Here is a 20,768-nt window from a genome sequence, read left to right as displayed (position 1 = left end):
GCGAGCTGGGTTCATCACCCTTAACTCCAATATGTCCCTTGTTGGAGCCGGCGGAGATGAAGGTGTTGCCTTCAGGGGACTTGGTAGAAAAGCTGGTGGAGAAGTCGTCATCTCCGACGACGACGAAAGATGAGGATGATGAATTATTGGGTACGGAGGTAAGGGCAACGGTGCATGAGGCTTTTGACTGTAAGGTGGTATTTAATGCTTCTCCCACTATTAGGGAATTGGTTTGTGATTTGGAAAAATCATGGGGTAATTTCAAAGAGTGGATGCTACAATCGCGGGATGGTCGACAAATAGTGATTCCGCTATCTCTATATCGATCTCCAGAGAGTGTGTCAGATTGCTCAGTCACTGATCTAGAGACTGTAACAGGAAATGATTCTCTTATCAATGACGGTCAGATGGTTAGCTGAGCAGAGGATTGTGATGGGTTAGTTGATTCTTTGTCTATTGTTAATGAGGCAGAGGAGGAGATGTGAGATTTTGATGAGAGGCCGATGACTGGGGAGTGTAGTGGCAAGCCTTTAGTTGTGGTACCTTTGGCCATAGAAGTTCCTTTGGAGTTGGAGTGTAGTTTTGAGCTAGGGGTTGGGTGTAAGGAGTCGGTTGATGGTAATAATTTATCACAATGGGTAACAAATTGGATTAAGGCTTTTATAAAATCAGTGGGCACTTCTTTGGAAGGTTTTGAGGAGCACATTACGGGATTGCTGCTAGCTATAGAGGCTAGGAAAAAGAATAAAAAGCTTAAGGCAGTAGATGATCAAATGAAGCATGGCAAGTCGGGGTAGAAAGGTTAGCGGGAGTTGAAAAATTTATTGACCTCTATGAATGTTGAGGTTGGTTCAATGAAATCAAGGAATGCAAGTAAGGAGTGGGTTGTGGTGGTTCATCAATGAATTTGAAGATTATTTCCTGGAATATTAGAGGGTTGAATGATAGGGATAAAAGGCTTCGAGTTCATAATATGGTTCGGAGATAGGGGCCAGATGTTATTTGTCTTCAAGAAACTAAAATAGAGTTGATAACTAGAGCTGTGATTCGCAGTTTGTGGAGGGGTCAACATGTTGATTGGTCTTATCTAGGCTCTTGTGGAGCTTCTGGAGGGGTGCTACTGATGTGGGATACACGGGTTGTGAATAAAGTGGAGGAAGCTGTGGGGCGATTTTCGGTTTCTTGTAGATTTACAAGTGTGTCAGATCAGTTTGTCTGGGCATTTACTGGCGTTTATGGTCCTAATTCTGTGAGAGACAGAAGGTTCTTATGGGAGGAATTATTTGGTTTGAACAGTTGGTGGAATGTTCCATGGTGTGTGGGTGGTGACTTTAATGTGGTAAGGTTTCCTTTCGAGCGTTCTGGTTCTACCTCCTTTACTGCTGCTATGTGGGAGTTTTCCAATTTTATTTTTGAGCAAGGCCTCATTGATATTCCGCTTCAAGGGGGATCTTTCACTTGGTCTAATACTCGTGAAGTTGCTTCAAAGGTTAGGCTGGATAGATTTTTGTTTTCTATAGATTGGGAGGATAAGTTTCCATTTGTCTCTCAACAACGCTTGCCTAGGCTGTTATCGGATCACTTCCCGATTGTTCTTGAGGGGGGTTCCTTTTAGAGAGGTATGAGGCCGTTTAGATTTGAGAATCTGTGGCTTGAAGATGAGGGTTTTGTGGAGAGGGTGCAATCTTGGTGGGAATCTTATAATGTCCTAGGAGCTCCGAGTTTTGTTTTGGCCAATAAATTGAAGCTCTTGAAAAATGATTTGAAGAAATGGAATGTGGAGGTTTTTGGAAATGTTGAAGAGCGGGTGAGAAAATTGTGGCAAGAGCTTAGTGATTTAGAGAAGATTGAGGATAGTCGAGCTTTATTGGCGGAGGAAAGGCTGGAGTTGGAGAGAGTTTGAGGCGAATTAGAAAAAGTTACTTTGATGGAGGAAATTTGTTGGAGGCAGAAGTCTAGAGTCCTTTGTATTAGAGAAGGAGACAGGAATACCAGATTCTTTCATCGTATAGCTAATTCTCACAAAAGATTTAATTCCATTGATAGGCTTATGGTGGATGGAGAATTGTCTTCAGTTCCGGAGGCTATAGCAGGTTGTATTTCTCATTTTTATAGGCAGCTATATGTTGAAACTGTGGCTTATAGACCTTTATTAGATGATGTGGAGTTCTCTTGTATCTCGGAGGAAGATGCACTTTGGCTAGATAGGCCATTTGATGAGGAAGAGGTGTTTGGGGTGATTAGTGATTTTAAGGGTGATAAGGCTCCTAGCTCGGATGGCTTTTCTATGGCGTTCTTTCAATCTTGTTGGTGTATTTTGAAGGCTGAAATTATGGCAGTGTTTCAAAATTTTCATACTCAGGCTGTGTTTGAGAAGAGTCTTAATGCTTCTTTCCTTGCTCTTATTCCCAAAAAGGTGTATGCTGTGGAGATCAAGGATTTTCGGCCTATTAGTTTAGTTGGTGGGATTTATAAGATTATTTCTAAGGTGTTGGCCAATCACCTTAGAAGGGTGGCACATGGGCTTATTTTAGATTCTCAGAATGCATTTGTGAAAGATAGACAAATTTTGGACTCTTTTTTAATTGCTTTAAAATGTATTGATAGTAGATTGAAGTTAGGTGTTCCTGGAGTGTTGTGTAAGTTGGATGTAGAGAAGGCATATGACCATGTGAGTTGGGGTTTTTTAATGTATATGCTTCAGTGCTATGGGTTTTTATAGAAATGGAGAAAATGGATAATGTGTTGCATCTCTATTGTTAAATTCTTCATTCTGATCAATGGTAGTCCTTCTGATTTCTTTGGTAGTTCTAGGGGGATTCAGCAAGGGGACCCCTTGTCTTCGTTGCTATTTGATATTGTTATGGAGGGTTTGAGTCGTATGTTGGATGTGGTTGTTACTACTAGTTAGTTCTCAGGCTTCTCTGGAGGTAATACGGCTGATAAGTCGGTGATGGTGTCTCATCTTTTATTTGCTGATGACACTCTTATTTTTTGTGATGCTGATCCTACGCAAATAGCTAGTTTGAAAGCAATTCTAGCTAGATTTGAGGAGGTCTCAGGTTTAAGGATTAACTTGGGGAAATCTAAGTTGGTTCTTATAGGGGTGGTGCACAATATGGATGTTCTGGTGGGGATGTTGGGGTGTAGGCAATCCTCTCTTCCATTGAGATATTTGGGGCTACCGTTAGGAGCTAAATTTAAGGAGTTATCAATTTGGAATCCTATTTTGGAGAAGATGGAAAGGAGATTAGCAGGGTGGAAAAGGTTGTATCTATCTAAAGGGGGTAAGGTAACTCTTATTAAAAGTACTATTTCCTCCTTACCTACATACTTCCTTTCCTTTTTGCCTTTACCTAGGAAGGTGGCAAATCGTATGGAGAAGTTACAACGAGATTTTCTGTGGAGTGGTATTAATGGTGACTCTAAATTACATTTAGTCAGTTGGGCTTAGGTTTATAAGCCGCTGCAGGTTAGAGGGTTGGGTATTAGATGATTGAGGAGTTTTAATTCTTCTTTGTTAGGAAAATGGTTATGGATGTATGACATGGAGACCGATGCTTTATGGAGGAGGGTTATTGAGGTGAAATATGGGAATGATTGGGGTGGTTGGTGCACGAAAAAGATGACCAGTGCTTATGGTGTTAGTTTGTGGAGACATATTAGGAGTGGTTGGATGAGTTTTTCTAAACTACTTCTGTATGATGTGGGGGATGGTACTAGAGTGAAGTTTTGGAAGAATGTGTGGTGTGGAGATTGTACTCTCCAAGAGGCTTTTCTGGAACTTTATTGTATTAGTAGAACAAAGGATTCTTCAGTAGCAGAGGTTATGTATTGGTCTAGTGGGAGGATTCATTGCGATGCCAAATTTTGTCGTCCTCCACAAGATTGGGAACAAGAATCCTTTGATCTGTTTATGGATATGGTCTACTCTTCGATGGTACGGGGATTGGGTTCGGATCAGGTGTGTTGGAAGCCAGCAAGGAGTAGAGGTTTTGAGGTTAGAGGATTCTATCTTTCCTTCTATCCTCCTACCATCTTATCATTCCCTTGGAAGATGATTTGGAAATCGAAGGTTCCTCCAAGGGTAGCTTTCTTTTCATGGTTTGCTTCCTTAGGTAAGATTTTAACAACAGATAACCTTCACAAACGACGTGTGCTAGTTCTTGATTGGTGTTATATGTGTAAGAATTGTGGGGAGTTAATGGATCATCTTCTTCTTCATTGCCCCATTGCTTGTGAGTTGTGGTTGTTGGTGTTTTGTTTGTTTGGAATTCATTGGGTTATGCCTCAGAAGGTTATTGAGTTGTTTGACTCTTGGCAAGGTAAGTTTGGACGACATAGAAATATTGAGTTGTGGAGATTGTGCCTCATTGCTTGTTATGGTGTATTTGGCGCGAAAGGAATGTTAGAAGCTTTGAGGGATGTGAACGCTCTATGTTAGAGATTAAGTCTTTTTTTTTTTTACACACTCTCCTCGATTGGAGTGTGGTCTTTTGTCATTTTTCTTGTTCTTCCCTTCCTGTTTTACTTGATTGTTGTAATCTTTGTTATTGATTTATGCCCCCATAGTACATTCCCAATGTACTCGGGTTGGCTGTTTTTCGTTTTTTAATAAAATTTTCGTTACTTATAAAAAAAAAAAAAAAATATATATATATATATATATATATATATAACCCAAGAAAAACGATAAATTTGCCTAATATATATAACCCCAAATGTTAAAGCCATATTCATAATTAAGATTTTGAAATTCCATGATAAGATTCTAACTTTTTAATTCTTTGTTTCTAATGGAGAGAAATCATACCTTGAACAATTGGTTGCCTCTTCAATTAACTCCAAGGAAAAATACACCTCCTAGCCTCTTTAGTGATGAAACCCTTCTTGTGAAAACCGTAATTTATCTTTTCCTCCACCTTATATTTTAACACATTAGAGATGTGGGCTTGGTGGGATAGTGGGCTGAAGTTTAAAATCCACTTGAGCTTATCTCTTTAGTCTCCAGGAAGCCCATAAAACATCTTCATCTTTTATTTATTTATTTATTATTTTAATTGCTGCACCAAATTGTATGCACTAAAACTTTAATTTTCTCACCTATTTGTAGCACCACAAAATTGTCTACTCCCATCTTAACATGCACACACATATAGTACCTTAACTTTATATTAAAAATGACAAGGTGCGGTGATAATCATAAAAAAAAAAATTGGGGTATTAAACTATGACTTGCTCACATAATAAACCGGCCTCTGTACACCACTATCAACCCGTACAAGTACCAGGCTTACTACATGAGAAGCCACAGCAATATAGGCAAACAAAACCTCATCTATCTCGGGTCTGGACATAATGGGCGGTCAAGAAAGATATTCCTTCAACTGCTGGAAAGTCGAGACGCACTCCTCAGTCCATTCAAATCCCTTCCACTTGTTCAACAATTGAAAGAAAGGTCTACACCTGTTTGCTGACTGAGAGATAAATTGGTTTAGAGCAGCGGTCATCCCAGTTAGCTTCTGGACCTCTTTGGGATTCCGAGGTGGTTGCAGATTGTTGATTGCTTTGATCTGCTTAGGTTAACTTCAATTCCACGGTGTGTAACCATGTACCCCAAGAAATTTCCTGATCCAACACCAAAAGAACACTTAGAAGTGTTAAGGCGTTGCTTCTGTTTTCTCAATTTCCCAAAGATATTCCCAAGGTCATTAACATGCTTAAAATTCTGCCTTACTTTTTACAACCATATCATCTATATAAATTTCAATGTTTTTTCCTAACTACGGCTCAAACATCCTAGTCATCATCCTCTGATAGGTAGCTCCTGCATTCTTTAAGCTAAAGGACATTACCTTGTAATGATAATTCCTGATAGGAGTAACAAAAGTTATCATCTCTTAATAGTCCAAAGCCAAAGGTATCTAGTGGTAGCCTTGAAAAGTGTCCAAAAAGCTCATCCGAGGATGACTTATAGTGACATCCACTAGCTGGTCTATCCGAGGCATGGGGAAAGGGTCTTTTAGGTAGGCCTTATTTAGGTTTGTGAAGTCCACACATACCCGCCACTTTCCATTTTTCTTCTTCACAACCACAGTATTGGCCAACCATTCAGGGTAGAATAGTTCTTTAATAGCCCCAACCTGCTTAAGCTTCATCATCTCATCTTTGACAGCGTCAGAATGATCCTTAGATGAGTGCTGAGGTGGTTGTTTCTTGGGGGTGATAGATGGATTAACGTTCAAATGATGGCAGATGAAGATTAGATCCACTCTCGGAGCTTCGTAGGCATTCCAAGCGAACACGTCCACATTCCTTTTGAGAAACTCTACCAGCTTTTCCTTCTCATGAGGCAGTAGCTAAGCCCCAACCTGAAAAAACTTCTCCGGGTTATCACCCACAACAAATTTATCTAAATCCTCACACTTCGCCTCCTCAGATGGCCAATCGACAGGTAACACTGGAGACTTTGACTGCTATAAGCCCCTCTCAGTAGAGGTCGAGGACTCAACTGCAGGCTGATGCATAATTACAGTCACGAGGCACTGTCTAGCTATGGACTGACACCTTACAAGCTCCTCAATCCGGTCCCCTGATGGATACTTTACCTTCAAATGCAAAGTAGAAGAGACGGCCCGTAGGGCATAAAGCTAGGGTCTGGCCACAATGGCCATGTAAGGAGAGTATGCATCCACTACAATGAAGTCCACTTCAACCACCTCCGAATCTGCCTGAACGGGCAACCTAATCTCACCCTTTGGGATGACAACCTTCCCATGAAAACTCACTAAAGGTGAATCATACGCTGTCAGATCCCCAAGTTTTAAGTTCAAGCCTATGTACAAATCCGGGTACATAATCTTCGCCCCGCTGCCCTGATCCACCATCACCCTCTTTACATCATACCCTCCTATCTTGAGGGTGACCACCAAAGCATCATCGTGTGGCTGGATGGTTCCCATCTTATCCTCATTTGAAAAACTTAGCGTCGGTCGAATCCCCACTCTAGCCTTCTTTGGCTCAGAATTAAGGTCCTCGGCGGACAGCCGAGCCACAGACAACACCCTGGAGGGACAAGAACCAGTCCTCCCTGGAGTAGCAAAGATGACATTTATTGTGCCCAAATGAGGTCTTGAAGAAGCATCTCTCCAGGATTCCGAACCCGTCTGGCCCACCTGGCCACTAGAATGATGCAAAAACTGCTTCAACCTTCCTTCTCGGACCAGCTGATCTAGATGATCCCATAAAGTTCTACAGTCCTCTGTGGTGTGTCCCCGGTCCTGGTGGTATTGACAATGACGTCTCTAATTGCGCCTCATGAGGTCTCTTCCCATTTTATTTGGCCATTTAAAGAATGACTCATTCTTGATCTTTTCCAGAACTTGGTGCATTGGTTCTCAGAACTTGGCAGGCCTAGCAAAATCCCTCCAAGGTCGGTTGTTGTTGTATTGGTCCGACCTAAAATCCCTCCTCTCCTGAGGGATAGCTTTAGCCTTTCCCTTCCCCTGTTGCTAGTCTTCCTCAACCCTTTTATACTTATTAATTCGGTCTATGAGTTAGCGTACACTGGTGGCAAGCTTCCCAATTGAAGACTTCCTTAAACCGTGCTCGGTAGGTAAGCTGACCTTGAAAGTCCTGATGACTACATCGTCAAAGTCACCACTTATCTCATTGAACATCTCTCAGTATCTGTCTGAGTACGTCTTCAGGGTCTCCCCCTTTCGCATGGTTAAGGACAGTAGGGAATCCAAGGGTCGAGGAACCCTACTGAAAGTAATGAAGCGATAGCCAAATGCTCGAGTGAGCTCCATAAAGGAACTTATGGAGCTGGCCCCCAGGTCATCGAACCATTTCATCGCCACAGGCCCCAGACTGGATGGGAACACCTTACCAACCATTCTTTGGTTGAAGTGGCTTACATGCTCCACGGGGTCTGTTCAACTGTTGTAAATGATGAACGTTAGTTGGTTAAATCGTCAAGAAAGTCTTGCCCCTTCAATATTACACGTGAAAGGCGACTTGGAAATTTGGTTCAACGCTCTACTTAAAGCGTCGCTTCCCAAGCCTTTAAAAGGCGGGCTTTTATACCTACGTTTGTGGTGGTGCTCCTCATCGTAGGAGAAAGACTCACTGGGTAGGGTTCTTGACCTACGTCTGTAGCTAACATCCCCTTCATCATCAGAGGAAACAGCAGAATTGGAGGGAGTCCCTTCGCCGTGCATGGTGCAACTTCTTCTTTAACTTGTCAATCTCCAGCTGCATGGCCATAGCATTCTTCTCCTGAGAAACATGACTCCCACCTCGAAAGTGGCTTCTACTGGTATGTGAGGTATGCACGCTCACCTCCCGATCCTTCCTGCGTTCAAGATTGAGGAAGTCGTCTTGACGTTGGGACCCCGTGGACTCTACTTGGTGTGGACCTAATCCTACCATGATCAACCGTTACACTCACTATCACCTAAGTTCTCCTCACAGATGGCGCTAATTGTAAGGACGTGCTTTGAAACCCAAGCCCAAAATGTAAATGGATCTAGGCCCAGCAAATCCAATACAATGAATTTGTAGAGAGTGGATTGGGAAACTAGGCCCTAACGAGTTGGATAACAGTTAGAATGGATTTAAAAGACAGTTAAGCAAAAGTAGGAAGGATCTGTTTAAGTAAATTCATCCTTGGCACAGTTTGAGGAGCTTAGTTCTTCTATAAATCAATTAAAAAAGGTTACAAATGCAATTTTGATTACTACAGTGCTTTCTCTCCCTCCCCCCCTCTCTCTTAGGATTTTCACTCTAATTTTATACTATCTTTTCTTTCTCATCTTTACCCTACACGTGGACGATAGATTGCTTATGTTGATCCTTGTCCCATCAGTAGCCTCCTGAAGTCTTTGGAGGTAGTTGTAAGGCTGAAAAACATTGTTCAAAGATCACTTCTTCATTAATGCGACTAGAGAGTTAATTATAGAGCATTCAATGAAGTGGCAGCAACTTTTCTTTTAGATATTTTTGAGCTCCTATCCCTTTTGTACATTTACAAAGCAAGTCCTTATCAGTGGAACTTCCTAGAAGGTCATCTTGAATGGTGGGATACACTTTTGATTTATGCTTTGTTTATCTGAGGAGACATTCCTCCTCGGCCTGCCTTCCCCAACCTTTCCATTCGCAACCCACTCATGGAACTCTGAGCTTAACATCCTTACTACTGTTTATTCGTCTTCGGACCAACCAACGTCCTCGGCCAAGGCCCAAGACCCAATATATAATTTTGGGCCTTTATCCCTACACAAACGATTTATCCATATATAAAATTCCATAATTATAATATGGGAGAAGGGAATTGAGACTTTTTTGAGAGTTTCAATCTATAACATCCGTTCTTAATGATAGCTCTTTATCAACATATCAAAACATTAATCAGTTTTTGGTGTAGGCGGGATTGAATCCCGAATTTCTTATTCAACAGTTAGAGATTTTACCGGTTGAGCTAATTAGAACTCATCGAATATCTCTATTAGAAACACCAAAAAGTATCAATAAATTGAGCTACAGGGCTCTTGGTGATACAAACATATAAATAGATATGAATGAATGAATTATATTCCTATTTATAGTGTATCGAATAAAAATAGTACACGCGCTCAAGTATTTAGAAATCAAATATTGAGTATTAACAAAGAAATGAAGCCAAAATAATTCAAAAAATTTTTTTTAGAAACAAATTAAATCAATATATATTAACAAAGCATCCATAAAATCTCTCAATAAAAAAAATTAAAAAAAAAAACTCTAAAAAAGACTAGAAAAATATGACACAATAGAGTGAAGGAGATAGTAATCAAACTTAGGACCTCATAATATGTTAAATTACTAATTATCCCAAAACTTTAAACTATTAGAATTTGATAAATTTAATCATGGAATCATGTCATTCTAACAAATAAAGTAGCTCTACACAGATATCAAACATAGGATCGTTTGGCAACAATGGAGTGTATATATATAAGATAATTCATAATAAATACCTACCATACAGTTTTTTTCCTCTATTATTCCCTTCTTCTCCCTACAACCTTACACATATGTATTTGTTTACTCTAAATTTTTTTAATGTATTTGTTTAATTTTTTTTTCCCATAAAATTGAATAGGTTTTGTGTATTTTTTGTCTTTTGTTTAACCTAATTTCCCAAAGTTTTATCCTATTTATTTGGTTATTGTTTGAGCATCAATCATTAAATAGAGTTAGACATGAATTTTTATTATTTTGTATATCATATATAAATTACACTCAACAATATCACACTTCTATTTTCATTTAGTACAGTTTCATTTGAAGTTCTGCATATTGGACAAACTGCTTCAACATAAACACCACGCCTAGATAAATTGTCCATTGCAAGTAAAGAATTACTCAATGATTTCCAAAGAAAAAGTAAGACATTTTTCCCCTTCACTTATTTTATTCTATTTATGCCTCAATAATTTTTATTTTGTTGGTCTTTTTGCTTCTTCTTTATTTATTTTTATTTATCCGTATTGTTCACATTGTTAATTGGGAAACTACTGTCTACCATTCTCTTTGTAGTTTAAGCCTTATTTGAAAAATCTTAATTAGGTGAACTAGATAGGAAATATCATGCTAAGCTGGGTTTTTTTTTTTTTTGTGCTACTTATTTTGGGTTGTTAATAATAGAGAGAGAGGTTGAGATCAAATAATAGAGATTATTGTTCACAACTAAAGGCCAAAATGGATGCTACTATTGAAAGGTATCACTTCTCAATTCTCATCATATCTCAATGCTAATGAATTTATTTATTTTTTTGGTTGGGTGAAAATCACTCAAGTTTCAGTGTCTTCTCCCATGCTTTCAAGGACAAAAATTATATTTTCATGTATGTCTCTCTACTTTATATTTTTAAATGCTTAGTTATTTAGATTATTCTTGATTATGAATTGAGGTTTCCACTTAAATATGCTTTCAATCATTTTTTAATAGCTTTTAATTATTAAATTCAAGGTTTTTCCATTTAAATATTACTTGAGCCCTAAATCTCAATATATTATGAAAAATCCTTTTATATTTCTTTTATGTATCTCATTTTATATTAGTTACTTAGTTATCTACCATCTTCCATTCAATTATTTTAGACAGATATATATATATATATATATGCTTTTAAAACTTAGTCTCACACAATATGCATTCATTATATAACTTAAAAGTAAAATATTCATTTATTTTTTATTTTTTATTTTATTATTTAATTTTAAGGAAATTAATAAAAAAAATTGTTTACATTTGAATTTTAATTAAGCCATTGGGCTTAGAAGCCATGGTTGCGCCATGTAACTTCACCAAATTGCAGAAATTTTATTAAATTTTTAGATTTTTAAAGGAATATTATACTACCAGGACTCTAATTCATTCTTATCATTAAATAAAATTAGATTAACATTATTTTTTTATTTGTTAGGATATATTTCTTAAATTAAGGGGATAATATTTAACATACGAAAATTTAATTTAGATAATATTTATCATCTAATTAACATTATTTTTTTTTATTTTTTAGGATATATTTCTTAAATTAGGGGATAATATTTAACATAAAAAAAATTAAATTTAGATAATATTTTTCATCTAAATTTTCAAAATTTTAATATTATTAAATTAATATTATTTTATCTAAATATCAAGCTACAAAACTTGAATATTAAGTGATAAGCACAATCCAAATTCTTCAAGAGGTGATTAATATAAATCTATCCCAAGAAATAATATATATTTCTAATAATTTGATAATCTCTATCTATCCCAAAAAACAATATATATCTCCATTAATTTTATAATTTTTAAGTTGATGACATTTAAAATATATATATATATATATATATATATCAAAATTCCTTATAGCTATCAACCACGTTCTCTTTCTCTCTTTTTATTTTTTATTTTTTTATTTTAAATTTATCATTATTATTATTATTATTATTTTCATTTTGTTTATTTTCTTTAGTGTTATTATTGGTTTTTTATCTTCATGTAATTTTAATTAATGAATTCAAAATATTCAAAAACATTGTCAAGTTTCTAAAGGCTCCTTCTTTGTTTTTGTATTTTGTTTTTATTAAATTGATTAGGTTTTGTGCATTGCTTGCCTTTTGTTTAAACTAATTTTCTTGGCTTTGATATAATTTATATGCTTAGGGTTAGGGTCTTAGAATTAATGATTAAATATGATTAGAATTAATAGATTAATTTTAACAATTTTTTTATTTGATTTTTATGTTACATCAAATTATCAATATGTTCTACACATGTATTCTTGAATTATCAACTTTAATTTTAATTTAAAATATTATCAAAATTATATTAATTTTAGATTTATCAATTGTTTAGTACTTTTTTTAAATAATTATCAATTTAAAATTCAATTTTGGTATTATCAATTTAATTTAGTTTTAGGAAGAAATCTTACCCCTTATTTTAGTGAGATAATTATTTACACTTGATAATTTTCTTCTTTTATCTTTATTGAATATATTAAAATATATAATTATTTATACATTTATTTTATAAGCTTTTTCATAAAACCGTGCAACGCACGGGCCTATAACTAGTATAAATATAAAAGTAGCAACTCTTAAAATATTTTCAAGGAAGCAAACCAAAACAAAAACTCTTATTATTCTCTCTTTATAGTATCAAAGCAATAGACTCAAGTTAAACCATGTCATCTTCTTCTACTACTTCTACAACCTATCCAATTACCCATCCTCATCCATCTCCCGGTTCTTACTCCCTCAAATCATCTCCAAATTAAATTTACAAAGGACAATTATCTCTCTTGGAAAACTGCAATTATTCCCTACATCAATGGCAATAAGATCTCCCACCACATTGATGGTGCAACAACTGCTCCTCCCCAATACATTGCTTCATTTTCTTCCCCCACCACTATTCTAGTTCCCAACCCAGCCTATGACCCTTGGTTTGAAATTGATCAATTGCTCCTTAGTGTATTTTTGTGTTCACTAATACTATTTCTGAAAATTTTATCCTCCATCCCTTGATTCTAACTATCAAATTATAAATAAATAAAAAGAATTTATTTGACTTAAAATTATGAATCAAATTGTGACTTTGCCTTTTGTTAGTTTTGGTATACTTGGTCCAATTTTTTACAAGTTTCATTAGGTTTCGACTGAACATTGGCTGGATATTCTGTTTATGCCCCAAGTACTTGGAAAGCGGCTGAATTGCATTATTATAAAACTTTGAATTACAAAGTAGTCATGTTCAGCCTGAATTTTATATACTCACCCATACCAAATCCAAATTTTTCTATAACTATAGCATAAATTTTATAATCAAAACATCCATGCCCATCCAAGACAATTAGCTACTAAGTTACAAGTTTAATGATTATTTTAATGCACAAGAAAATGATAGCAGCCACACTGTGACATCAAATATTGGGTTTGGTTTAAAGAAAGGATCGATTAATTAATCTATTGCACTACTTCACCATCATCTTAGATATTTAAATTTTTTAATCAACTGTATCATTTATAAGTATATCATCTTTGATCATTTCTAATTATGCCCATTTTCTTATCACTAGTTATTGTTATCGTGCCGTCACAAATAAGAAATGTAGATGATCTCATGGGCCGGCGACTGACCCCACCTTCCTTGTCATGCAGTCAATGTGCGGTGATCAAAATATTAGTAGCTCACATTAGTTAATGTGGAAAGTTTGTCCCTTAAGTATGTGCTTGATTACTCTTTCCACTGGAATATAAATAGTTATATCTTGTAGATGAGATAAACAATTCTTTAAACTTCCACAAGACATAATTTCTACAAATAAAGTAGTAATGCTTATCACATTCCCAATTATGAAGATTCCAGCAAACGATGCAAATTTTTTTATTGATATCACATTTGAGCAGAACATGGGAATTGATTAATTGTCTACACTTTGAATTCTGTTGCTTGTCAATTTGAGGAATTCAACTTATGTTTCTGTGGCAGGTGCCTTTCACATAACATTATCTGGGGAATAGGATTGTTGGAAACTACAAATTCTGTTAAACCATATGTGCAACTGAGTGGACGGTTCATTTCCCTATTTGTTTTTTGTTTTTGACTTATAAAAAAATCATTGTGATACAGAAATATATAATTTCCCCAAGTCTAGGTCATTTTTAATTATGCAGTTATTGCCTTTGTCCTTCCTTGACAATGAAAAGACTATCAAATTTACCGGTTCTTGTACATATTTCAAAATAGAAAATTATTAGGTACTCTCATAATAGAGTGCCTAATAAAAGTATGACATAGATTAATATGGAGTATGGCGTCAAACTAACATTGCCACATCATCATTTAGGGATGCTAATGAAGAATGATTACACTGACTTAACCTTGCAATGCTATGCTATCTTGTTTTTGAGGGTCAAGCACAACTAGTTTGTTTGTGCAGATATTGGTCCAAGAAGTTGAGGCTACTCCTAATTCTTGTTCTGCAACAACGCTGTCTTCATTAAATTTTTCTTATCTCAAAGCAGACTTGATAGACAAAAATGCTGTCGTTCATAGGTGGAACAAGAAAATATCTGAAGGCAACTCAAGTTTCTTGTTGTTAAGAAAGAAAGTAATAAAAGAATACAAGTGCACTTGAACCCCTTTACAGGAAAAAGTTATTCACTGTCATTGATCTAAGCCTATTTTTTATCAAGTGGGAAAATCACTGCTACAAGCTTAATATTTAACAAGCCCATAACTCATTCTTAATTGCACGGCATGTTAGTTTGAATTAAGAAGCTTATGGATAAGTAGTAAACAACAAAAAGTAGAGCATCGCCAGTAGATAATAATAAAAATAAGAATGCTGCCCATTGCTTGATCTATCATTACAACTACAACTGAAAAAAAAGGGATAACATTACAATGGTACCATAAAGAAAACTGCACAATGTACAAAATCACAAATTGCTTCCATCATGAGAGCTGAAAAACAAGGCTCTTAACGGACGGACGGACCATTGAAGGAGATCACAAAACCGTCTCCTCCTGTGCTGGTCCTGCAAATGATCAACTCCAACTACTGCATGTCCATAACAGCATCAAAAGCTAAGAGGTTCTTGTAGACACATAATGACACTACCTATAGTCTAAAGACATACATGATACTACTATAACTAGGAGCAAAAGGCATGGTCCACAAGGAATAAGACTTCCACCGCTGAAAGGTCTTGTAATATGCAGCCTTTTGTAGCAGATGGAATGGAGGAGAATCTAAGGAATAATTGGGGCTGGGAAGTGTTTATAAGTTCAGAAGAAGTCAAAGCAAAAGAGAGTTTGAAGTATGAAGCTTCAAAGATCCTAATAAACTCATGAAAGCTCCAAATGGAATCACAGGTTGTTTGTGAAAAATGTGCAACCAGTGACAAGGAAATGTAAACTCTCCTAATACGCAAATTGGAAAGTGTAAAAATGATTTTGAGGGGTTATTGGAAACTTCTTCTTGAACCTAGAGTGAAAAACGTTTTGGTTGTTTTGGAAAGAGAAGAGGGGGAGGGGGGATTGGAAGGACCAATTGCAAAGTCAAATCCAACGAATGACCTTTCAATCTTGATCCTTCCAGAAGAAGGGTTTCATAGGACAAGATGGTAAGGAGGAGGAGCAGGCTGAGCCTAAGTTCTCTTGCTGCCTTTGAAGATTAGAGTCATTGAATTCCTGCTGAGTTGGATTGCCAAAGGGAAGTTGTGACTGCAGCAGAAGATTATTGGTGGTATCCAAATCATCCCATACAGGACTACCAGGCCCCCAACCTGATGCAATTGCATTGTACCAGGCATCTTGCATTTCTCCCCAAACCAGTTCCTGTGACTGTGAAACACCTTCCCCTGCATCACCATCCCCTGCAATAGCCTGAACTTCGTCGCTCGTCATAGCCTCACTCGACCCCAATCCCGAATCACTATCAGGATTATCTTCTTGAGTCTGTGGCAGTGGCAGCAGCGTTGGTGGTGGTGGCATAGTTTCCATATTTAAATCCTGCAAATTAAACACTTCTGGAGCTTGTTCAGGTTTCTTTGAGTACCGACTTGGCCTTGAACTTTCATGTGGAGTTGGGGGAGAAGAGGTAGTTGAACTAGGAGCTGTGGAAACTGCTTTATCCTTATTGAGAAAAAGCTCAGGGAAATTGAGCCTAGCATTCTCCCCTCTCAACTTGAAGGCCTCGCGATCATATGCCATGGCAGCGTCTTCAGCTGTGTCAAAGGTGCCTAGCCAAAGGCGAGTCCTATTGCGAGGGAGACGGATTTCAGCCACCCATTTGCCCCAATGTCGTTGCCTCACTCCCCTGTAAAGCTTTGTAGTATTTATAGGCTGAACCGGAGGCCTAAACAATGGCCGACCATCAGGTCCCAGCCTATTCATCATCATCATCCTTCCCCTTGGACTTAAATTCAGTGCATCACTCCAATACTGAAGAACCTGCTGCTGTTGCTGTTGTTGTATTAAGGCCATGTCTCCGCCCAATAATGGTGGTGGATAAGCATTGCTATGTTGTTGCTGTTGTAGTTGTTGGTTTGCACCAAAAGAAATCATCTGCTGCTGATTAATTTGTGGTACCTGCAGCGGTGGACGGTACATAGGCAAAGTTGTGGTTCCATATTGTTGAGTAAATGGAAAAGATTGTTGAGAACCATCAAAAGCAAAAGGAAACACAATTCTTGAAGAAGGTGTAGAAGGAGTTAGAGGGCTAGGAATTGAGAAAGGAGGTGTTTGGTGAGCAAAAGGAGCAGAGGACTGAATTGGGTCTTGACGTTCAGGGCTTCGGATCTTCTTGAGAGGCCTATTGGACACGGAAGCTTCATCAAAAAACGGCTTCCATTGCCGCCTCTCGGTGCCAAAATCATGATCCTTGCCTTTGTCAATATCCCAATTTTGTATCATATTATGTGATTCATCAACACCCTTCTTGGATTTCCCACTATTCTTAGCTGCAGCCATCGGATACTACTCGCTCTCTCAAGCTCCCAATAAATAAAACCCGGTGATAATTCTATTACAAACCGATTGAAGAGAATTTGAGATGGGTCACTAAAGCAAATAGGTATCAGAAGAGCATTTTTTTATATTCGAATCAAATGAATAGATATCCCAAATCCAAAAAAAAAGCAAGGAAAATTCAATGCGCGGATCCAAATCTGGTCAAAGAATATATATTTCTTGTGAGAGAGGATAAAAAAAAGAAGGAATTTTGGAATCTGGGTTTGATTTCAAAAGCTAATCGGATTGAACTAGAAAAAGCAGAATCGGATACCAAAAGCATTTAAGTGCAAGTAACCCATCCCAAAATCTCTGAATATGGAGCAGAGGAGTGGAAGAGAGAGCGAGCCCTTGACGAAGAAATACGAAATACCAATTGGGGTGTTGATGATATTTGATGAGGTTGGTGTTGTGCGAATATGAGAGAGATTTTGCAGCAGAATGAGGAGGTGAGAGCAGGGCAGCTAAAAGTTTTTTTTTTTTCTTTTTTGTGAGACTCTGAGATAGAGAGAGGCAGGGGAGGACGGGGGTTTATAAGAGACCAGAAATTGATTTTGGAGAGAGAAATTTAGAGAATATTTACAAGTCTTGTGGTTGGTTGGCTATGTGGGACCCACACGGCTTTGGTTTTCTTCCTTTGTTTCGTTGCTTACACTCCAAATTCTCCAATTCCTCTCTCTCTCTCTCTCTTTCTCTCTCTTTTGGCTGATTGAAAATATCTGTGTGTCTGTCTAATAAGTAACTTTAAACTGTGGCAAAATCAGAGGGTTTTGTTGTCTCTCTGATATTGAGTGGGGTTTAAGAATCAAAAATCTGTTATGCAACTGTTTATTTCACTGTGGCAGGCTTTGGTTGGTTCCTACAACAATTTGCTTCTCTGCTCACTCTCTTCTCTACCAATCAGGTAATAACAAAAGGTTCTTCTTATTCAGCAAAAAAAAGAAAAACAAACGAAAGGTTCTGGGGGGCTTTAGCAGTAAAAACACAGATGGGAATATTATGGTATAAATTATATTAAATATATTTCGTGCGTACTAGGTTCTTTTATAACTGACAAAATAACAATAGCGGCTGGTACCCTACAAGTTCTTACCTAATGCTCAAGATATTGACCACTTCTTCATATTTTATTTACTTGAGAGGGAGGGTACCCCTTGATTCCTATACCATTAATGTTCACATTGGTTTGTTCCAACTGGCTCTCACTGTTTCAACTTTGAACCTCCGATCACGAATTAAACATAAAAGAAATGTTAACCATATGGACTTTCACTGCGTCCGTCCACTGATACCCTACTTCTTTCCCTAACCCTATTTTGCGGTTCTATCCGTTTTTCCCTATTAAAAAATTTTAAAAAACAAACAATTGATTAATCGTGAAATTTAATTGTTTTGAAAATTCTTAAATGCTTTGTAATTCAATATGCTTGATGTTTTCAACAAAGACATTTAAGTTTAAAATATTTTTAGAATTATTGAATTATAAAAATAAAATAAAATTGTGGAAATAAGATTTTTATGCAGATTTATATTTTACTACAAAAGAATACACACAAAAAGAGCTTTATAATTCAATTGGTATCTTTTGGTGCTTTGATCGAAAATGTTCAGAGTTCATATATTTATATAATTTAATGGCTACAATAAGTGACAATGGGAATTTGAACTTTAAGTTCCGTTTGGATACTGTTTATTTTGCTGAAAACTAAAAATACTGTAGCAAAATAATTTTTAAATGTGTGAATTATGCTGTGTGACCCATTTTTAATTAAAGTTTTGGTGAAAAAAGATGCTTGTGAATCTTGTAAACAGTACACGGGATCCACTGACAGTACCATTCTAGTGAAATGTGTGGACGTTCAAAGAGTAGTGGGTCTCGTGCATAGTGCACAGGACCCACTGGCAGGTCTGTGTCCCATGTGAATGCGCTTCTGGTTAAAAAAAAGAAAAAAAGAAGGGAACGTGAAACGCAAAACGCACCATTTTCATTTGTATCCAAACGCTGCTTTAGTCTATATATTTAATTAGAGTATAATTTTGCACCATATGTCCCATCTAATTTAAGTTTTTAAAATTTTTGTGTCAAGTGAGTTAATTCAATGTAAAAAACATGGAGTCCAATCTAAATAAACCATAAAAGACCTAATCATATATCTAACTTTATATATAAAATAGAGGAAGAGAGAGTTTGGGCGATTTTACTTTTATAATCCATTTTTTTGTGTAACTAAAAAATATTAAAATTTATGAGTCATTTATGCAATATATTATGACTATATAGAGTCCATTACTAAGTAAGTAAAGATATATTATATATTATATATGCGTGTGTATAGGTGTGTTACCCGTGCATGCACAGGTGATAAAAAATAGTTCTTATAATAGGAGGTTAAACAATGTTGTTTTACAAGACTGGAGACTAACCCACTATATCTAAGGTGATACCGTAGAATAGAGTATTATAAAATTGTGTCATCTTAGATACATTGAGATAACACAGTTAAATTGATGAGGCCATTAATGACACTGGCTTGAGAAACACCAAGTGCATGTAGGTCTATCATCTATGTAGATCCAAAAAGCAATTTATTCAATTGTTTATTTAAATATCAATTGTTAATGATTTATAGTTTTTCTGGATTTTGATTATAAAATGAAAAGAAAAGAAAAGAATTTTTCTATATATTGCAATATTTCAATTGTTTATTTAAATATCATTTAGAAATATATTAACATATATATATATATATATATATATATGTAAGGACTCAATTCGTAACGACCACAAAGTGATATTGGGTTCGCACGTAAAAATGCCCAAACAATATAATTTGTAGAGCGTGGGTTTGAAAGGTTAGGTCCTGGTCACCGAACGGTGGTTAGTCGTGGTGTTTATACGGAAATAAACTATGCTTGCTCGAGAAGTCTTTCTCCTCAGTTCGGCCTGGGAGGCTCTGGTTCTTAGCCTTTTTTTCCCAGCCTTTTTTTCGGATTGCTTGCTTCTCCTTTTATATTAGCCTGTATCCTTTATCCTACGTCCACGTGTAGGTTCGACTTTCCAGGACTGATACTTGTCCCATCAGCTCATACCCAAAGTGGTTGGGAGTGGTTGTAAAAACTGAAGAGCATGGTTCTGTCAGGTGCAGAGTATTCAATGGCAGTAATGTCAGCTTTCCCTTCGTCCGTTGTCGCCATACTGTCCAGGGGTCCTTTTTCTATCAACGCAGATATTTTAGGTTTTTCCCAAAACTGTTCCTGTACCGTTCTTGCCCTTTCTTTCAGGAGGGCCTCGGGGACACCAAGGACAGAGTCATCCTCGGCTATGTCTCAAGGTTACTTGGACTTTTATTTTATGTCCTCGGCTATATCCCATCTCGGCTCGGGCCTTGGGCCCTAAGGTAAACTGGGCCAGGGACACAATTTCTATGGTCCCACAATATATATATATATATATATATATTGTGGGGCCCAATAATTTAAGGACCAAGCCCGATTGCTCCTGGAAAATCCGAAGGCCCAGTCCGAGGAGAGCTGTGGCCCAAGTTCTACAGTACAGAGCACAAAACAATTTTGGAAGGCAGCCGAGGACAGTTTGGTCCTCGGCAGATCCTGAATCCCACCGAAATAAAGGGGTAAAACTGGTATAGGGACGAATTTGTAAGGAGATCCAAAATATCTTGGGGAAGTTATCCTTACTACCCTTCCA

General features: G+C 36.9%; 3 protein-coding genes across 3 annotated transcripts; 1 reads left to right on the top strand and 2 right to left on the bottom strand.

Annotated features, from left to right (window-relative positions):
- Positions 1-503: 503 nt before the first annotated feature.
- On the top strand, positions 504-1,903 carry LOC115956836. Its single transcript, XM_031075118.1, has 3 exons — positions 504-783; positions 1,092-1,489; positions 1,616-1,903. Exons 1-3 carry the CDS (start codon positions 504-506, stop codon positions 1,901-1,903), a joined length of 966 nt encoding a protein of 321 aa, XP_030930978.1.
- Positions 1,904-6,650: 4,747 nt separating this feature from the next.
- On the bottom strand, positions 6,651-8,222 carry LOC115956835. The gene is made up of 2 exons (XM_031075117.1): positions 8,093-8,222; positions 6,651-7,090 (listed from the first exon to the last, which is right to left on the bottom strand). The coding sequence occupies exons 1-2, from the start codon at positions 8,220-8,222 to the stop codon at positions 6,651-6,653; spliced, it is 570 nt and encodes a 189-aa protein (XP_030930977.1).
- A 6,655-nt stretch (positions 8,223-14,877) lies between these two features.
- Positions 14,878-17,582, bottom strand: LOC115957739 (ethylene-responsive transcription factor ERF053-like). The gene has a single exon (XM_031076056.1). The coding sequence runs from the start codon at positions 17,021-17,023 to the stop codon at positions 15,632-15,634; it is 1,392 nt and encodes a 463-aa protein (XP_030931916.1). The 5' UTR covers positions 17,024-17,582; the 3' UTR covers positions 14,878-15,631.
- Between the last annotated feature and the right edge of the window lie 3,186 nt (positions 17,583-20,768).

This window comes from Quercus lobata, chromosome 8, assembly GCF_001633185.2.
Source record: "Quercus lobata isolate SW786 chromosome 8, ValleyOak3.0 Primary Assembly, whole genome shotgun sequence".
Taxonomy (NCBI): domain Eukaryota; kingdom Viridiplantae; phylum Streptophyta; class Magnoliopsida; order Fagales; family Fagaceae; genus Quercus; species Quercus lobata.
Note: the sequence above shows the minus strand (reverse complement) of the source record. Positions and strands in the feature narration are given on the sequence as shown.